This window comes from Nerophis lumbriciformis, linkage group LG17 (assembly GCF_033978685.3).
Source record: "Nerophis lumbriciformis linkage group LG17, RoL_Nlum_v2.1, whole genome shotgun sequence".
NCBI classification, from domain to species: Eukaryota; Metazoa; Chordata; class Actinopteri; order Syngnathiformes; family Syngnathidae; genus Nerophis; species Nerophis lumbriciformis.
In genome coordinates this window covers 45681612-45688073 of record NC_084564.2, presented here as the reverse complement: position 1 = coordinate 45688073, position 6462 = coordinate 45681612, and the positions used below count along the sequence as shown (strand labels likewise).

At 36.2% G+C, this 6462-nt stretch overlaps 1 protein-coding gene across 1 annotated transcript in view; it reads right to left on the bottom strand.

The window, feature by feature from the left end:
* Positions 1–893: 893 nt before the first annotated feature.
* The window catches only part of myo18ab (myosin XVIIIA b), a 227897-nt gene continuing 222328 nt past the window's right edge, over positions 894–6462 (bottom strand). Inside the window, exon 42 of the mRNA XM_061973197.1 lies at positions 894–943. Within this exon, the coding sequence (XP_061829181.1) occupies positions 937–943 (7 nt within the window). The 3' untranslated portion in view covers positions 894–936. The remainder of the gene's footprint in view (positions 944–6462) is intronic.

The window sequence follows — 6462 nt, the reverse complement described above, 5'->3', positions numbered from 1 at the left end:
GCACTGGATGTTTACTTTTATATTTGCACATTAAAAAGCAAATAAGCTACTTTTAATTTTGTTAAATGTTAAAAGTTTTAAATGTTTACATTGTTACAGAATATTTTGTCATGTTGTTGTCAATGTTGACTGAGTGGCCATACTTTTTTTTTTTGTATATAAAAGTCATGCCTTTTGAAAAAACTGGCCAACATTTATTTTTTCATCTTCATTTTAAATAAAAAAAATAATCGGTAAAAGGAAAAATAATCTATAGATTAATCGAAAAAATAATCTATAGATTAACCGATTAATCAAAAAAATAATCTATAGATTAATCGATAGAAAAATAATCGTTAGCTGCAGCCTTACAATCAACCTATCCCCACGTGCTAATTTAAATTCCAATCTTCTAAAATCGTTCTTTGAGAGCAATAAGAAACATACAGTATGTTTAATGTAGATTTAGTCATTTAGATTTTTTTTTTTTAAATGAAGCCAAAAAATGCATTTTTTGTGATCCCCTTAATTTAGAAAAGTATTGATTTACATTTTGGTAACAATATTGCTACCAAAACATTGGCATCTGCACAACTCTAGTTCCTTTTAAACAAATAAATACATTAAATAAAAAACACTGCAAATTCCATGTAATTTTGGCAAACACTCCTGCCAAATCTGCCACCTTAAAAAAAGGAGCTGAAGAACTCACGGAGACTGATAAATGACTGTTGGTTAGATTGAGCTGAGGAACATGAAGGCATCACAGCAGCAATATTGATATGCCAGTTGACTATTATATTATACAATAGTCGACATAGACACATGAGTGCATTCCATTTCCTGACTTACCAAGGCTTCCACTCTGGTGGAAGTGGAGCAACAATCCCCTCCTTGGCCAACCACATCAGCTCCTCTTCTTTGTCAGGATCAATTCCTATCTCCTTTGCATACTTGTTAATCTCTGATGAGGAAGGGAAAATAACAAATTAAGAAGGGTTGGGTGGTTGATGTTTATACCAAACATGTATTCCGTTTCAATATGATACATCACATATTTGACATATTTGTAATTAGGAGTAGGAAGAAGCAAAGCTTATTTCATCCTACCCCTTTTTCACCTTATAGCAATTACTAACACATATGTTCACTTCCTGTGCTCATTTTATGACAAAATGTACATCCATGAACTCCAAATACAACAGCTTTCTCTTAATAAATATTGGAGTTAGTAATGATTTACCTAATGAGATGAATAATATCTTATTTTCAACAAGCGATTTTAGAATTGTTCTTCCTCGTACTTTGTAAACACTTGTAGTTTGAACAGCCTCTTAAACGTCATCATATTGTTTGACTTCTATTTCATAATTGAATTCCACATATTGAAATGCTAAAGGTCTTAAAGGGGAACTGCACTTGTTGCCTAACATTCACAATCCTTATGCACACATATGTTTTTTTATGCATTGTAACTACAAACCCCGTTGCCATATGAGTTGGGAAAGTGTGTTAGATGTAAATATAAACGGAATACAATGATTTGTGAATCCTTTTCAACCCATATTCAGTTGAATGCACTACAAAGACAACATATTTGATGTTCAAACTCATAAACTTTTTTTTTTTTTTTTTTGCAAATCCATTGTAAGCAGACTTTTATTTATGAGTTAGAAGGCATTACAAATACATCTGTCTTTTTGGCTCTCATTATGATTGTGAGATATAGCCAACAAACTTCCCAAAAAAGCACAGTTCCCATTTAACCGCTAGGTGCACAACAGGGCTCAAAAATTACCCAACAAGTTCTTTTTTTTTATCTTTAAAATGAAAAGTTGTAATATATTCATATTCCAGGTATTCCTCAGAAAACATGTTTGTGACATGAGGCCAATTGCAATTATTTTTAATTCATTTAGAAAAAGTTTACTTTTTGAATCACTAACCCACAAGTGTGGTCAAAAATGTCCCCAAGCAGTTTCTATGGAATATTCTATGACCCTTTGGTTCTAAACAACTCTGACTGTCCCACTTACACATCTGATGTTATCTCTCATCTGATACAACTTTGACTGTCAATACTGTCCCACTTACACATCTGATGTTATCTCTCATCTGATACAACTTTGACTGTCAATACTGTCCCACTTACACATCTGATGGTATCTCATCTGATACAACTTTGACTGTCAATACTGTCCCACTTAAACATCTGATGTTATCTCCCATCGGATAATACTTTGACTGTCAATCAGAGGTGTGGACTGGAGTCACATGACTTGGACTGGAGTCAGACTCAAGTCATGAATTTAGTTAGTTTCTATGGAATATTCTATGACCCTTTGGTTCTAAACAACTCTGACTGTCCCACTTACACATCTGATGTTATCTCTCATCTGATACAACTTTGACTGTCAATACTGTCCCACTTACACATCGGATGTTATCTCTCATCTGATACAACTTTGACTGTCAATACTGTCCCACTTACACATCTGATGTTATCTCTCATCTGATACAACTTTGACTGTCAATACCGTCCCACTTACACATCTGATGGTATCTCTCATCTGATACAACTTTGACTGTCAATACTGTCCCACTTACACATCTGATGTTATCTCTCATCTGATACAACTTTGACTGTCAATACTGTCCCACTTACACATCTGATGCTATCTCTCATCTGATACAACTTTGACTGTCAATACTGTCCCACTTACACATGTGATGTTATCTCTCATCTGATACAACTTTGACTGTCAATACTGTCCCACTTACACATCTGATGGTATCTCATCTGATACAACTTTGACTGTCAATACTGTCCCACTTAAACATCTGATGTTATCTCCCATCGGATAATACTTTGACTGTCAATCAGAGGTATGGACTGGAGTCACATGACTTGGACTGGAGTCAGACTCAAGTCATGAATTTGATGACTTTAAACTCGACTTGACAAAATATAAAGAGACTTGCAACTGGACTTAGACTTTAACATCAATGACTTGTGACTTCACTTGGACTTGAGCCTTTTGACTTGACATGACTTGCTACTTTCCCCAAACCCAAAGATTAAAAAGTTATTCAGGAGCGCATCGTAGCTTTCATTTTGTACTTGTCCATCAGCATGTGTGCTGCTTGTCAGCTTGTGTGCTCTCAGTATCAATCAAATTAGATCTACGTTGATTTCATCACACAGCATTCATCCAATCAAATTGCAGGACAACCAACGAAGAAGAGTTGTCAAACAACGTGCCAGTGAGAAACATTTATACCAAAGTTGGTTTCGTTCGGGTATTAAAACTACGACTTGGTCAACAAAAAATTAATTGCAGTATGCTAAACATGTAGTTGGAATATTACAGACGGAGACGCAACAACTTCCAACTTCATTCGACATTTGAAGTTGCACAAAGAAGGGTATGTTTTGAATGTAAACTAACGTTTATTGGCTAAGTAACGTGACTTTCATTTGCTGAGTAGTTAAATCAGTGAGGCTGTAAACTCACTGCTAACGTTATAACCATAGACATCTTATAAGTAGACGCAGCATGGAGCGCTACTGCCTACTGGCGCAGACGAGACGCGGGGCCGCCATCTTGGAGTGGTGATCTGCTCCACTCAGTGCAATTCATTTGGCAGGAGCAATGAACTGTCAGCGCATTTAATTCATTTTACCTCACTGAATACCACTGATTTTCATACGCTTTTTTGTCATACGTGTAGCTATGATAACAGACACATGTTTTATTATTCAAAGTATGCTTAACAGTAATAGAATATTCTTATATGCTATATGTGACCAGACGTCCCAGATCAAAACTGGGAATATAATCTCAGAGAAGGGGGAAAAAAACGGTCAGCTATTTTTAAGTTGAAGAAACAATATGATTAGGTTGTATATACATGCGTATATCCTACATAAACAACATTAGATATATATATCTTATAGATTGTATCTCTGTTGCTGCAGCAGCAGAGAGTTTATTTTGTCTTGACACTTTGTATTGATATTTTCTATTACATTCTTCCCTTAAATGATAATGTTTGCAGTGATTGTTTTATATGTATTTTTGATGTATGTCGCTTTGGATAAAAGCGTCTGCCAAATACTTCAACATATATAAACACCTGAAAGTCTTTATATCAGCTAAAACCACCAATCTGTTTCACTGGATTCAGAATAAAACCAAATTCTGTCTTACCCAACAATGTTAGTATTTGAATATTGTTACTTGAAGACTTATTCCTGGTTACAATTATACTGTTAAAGTATTGTCTTACATTTTGCTTAAAATGAGAATGCATCATAATCAGTGGCAGCTGGTGAATTTTGTTTTAGGTGGGGCTGAAAGTTTGTAAAGCAAACCTCTGTAGGGGCGTCATCCTCCCCCAGAAGATTTCTTTGTGATTTTCACATACAAATATTGAAGATCTTTGCTCCTTCTCAACTCTGTGCTAATATTCTTTTCACAAAATACAACCAATAGTACGTTAATGTTAAATCTTACTTGCGAAAAGTAATCCCCCGATTCCTATTTTCAACAGTCCGCTCATTTGAGCAGGAAAACGCTGAACACCATCTTTGTTTTCTACCTGTCAACTGTCAGTTTAGCATCTTTGTTTTCTACCTGTCAACTGTCAGTTTAGCATCTTTGTTTTCTACCTGTCAACTGTCAGTTCAGGCTGCTCGCCGGCTCCTCATCACCACTTCAAGATGGCGGCCAAATTGCTCGCGTCACAGCAGCCAATGCTGCGTCTACTTATAAGATGTCTATGGTTATAACGTCATTGCAAACATGGCAATCTGTTGCGTCCACTGCAGTTCGCTACCTTATTCATACTTTTTGTCAAGTGATTTTTTTGAAGCAGGGTTGCATGAGGTACCTATACATAACGTTACGTTAGTCAATGTATCCCACACAGTAACGTAACGTTAGTCAATGTATCACACACAGTAACATTACGTTAGTCAATGTATCACACACAGTAACGTAACGTAACGTTAGACGGCGGTCAGCAACACAGCATATTTTAACCACCTACAAAAAGACAAACAGTCAAATAAAGGTCAGTTAAAATGTATACTATATTAAGAATATGTGTACATATTGCATAGGACCCTGACATCTAAAAAGTACATCACTGTTCATTGTTATGTTCATGTATTTGTTATGTTTTTCATGTGTACGCACACATCAACACACATACAGTATGAGATGAGATCAATGAGATAAGGTAAGAACAGGATATAAACTGCTGTGGAACTAGTTACAATGCAATATGCCATGGAAATACGATGTTAACACTTTTGTGCAAATAAGTACAGTTGCACTTGTTTTTTCAAATGTGTTTATTGTGTAATGGAATGAGTTAAATGTTTAAAATGACTGGTTAATAGTGCTATTATGAAGTGCAACGTCAGCACTATTTTTTTCCTGCAATTTCAAATGCACTTGTTTTAATTAATAAATACAGCGTTTTAAAAGCATACACAATCTGTGTAAATATATTAGTCTGTAGTTAAAAGGACTTGAAAGGACTCGAAACTCAAAAGGCAGGACTTGGGACTTGACTTGAGACTTTCCAGTCTTGACTTTGGACTTGACTCGGGACTTGTCTGTCTTGACTCGGGACTTGAGGGCAAAGACTTGAGACTTACTTGTGACTTGCAAAACAATGACTTGGTCCCACCTCAGCTGTCAATACTGTCCCACTTACAAATGTGATGTTAACTCTCATCTGATACAACTTTGACTGTCAATACTGTCCCACTTACACATCTGATGTTATCTCTTTCATCTGATACAACTTTGACTGTCAATACTGTCCCACTTACACATCTGATGTTATCTCTTTCATCTGATACAACTTTGACTGTCAATACTGTCCCACTTACACATCTGATGTTATCTCTTTCATCTGATACAACTTTGACTGTCAATACTGTCCCACTTACACATATGATGTTTGTATGATTGGGGCGGTATAGCTCGGTTGGTAGAGTGGCCGTGCCAGCAACTTGAGGGTTGCAGGTTTGATCCCCGCTTCCGCCATCCTAGTCACTGCTGTTGTGTCCTTGGGCAAGACACTTTACCCACCTGCTCCCAGTGCCACCCACACTGCTTTAAATGTAACTTAGATATTGGCTTTCACTATGTAAAAGCGCTTTGAGTCAATAGAGAAAAGCGCTATATAAATATTTCACTTCACATCTCTCATCTGATACAACTTTGACTGTCAATACTGTCCCACTTACACATATGATGTTATCTCTCATCTGATACAACTTTGACTGTCAATACTGACCCACTTACACATGTTATGTTATCTCTCATCTGATACAACTTTGACTGTCAATACTGTCCCACTTACACATGTGATGTTATCTCTCATCTGATACAACTTTGACTGTCAATACTGTCCCACTTACACATATGATGTTATCTCTCATCTGATACAACTTTGACTGTCAAT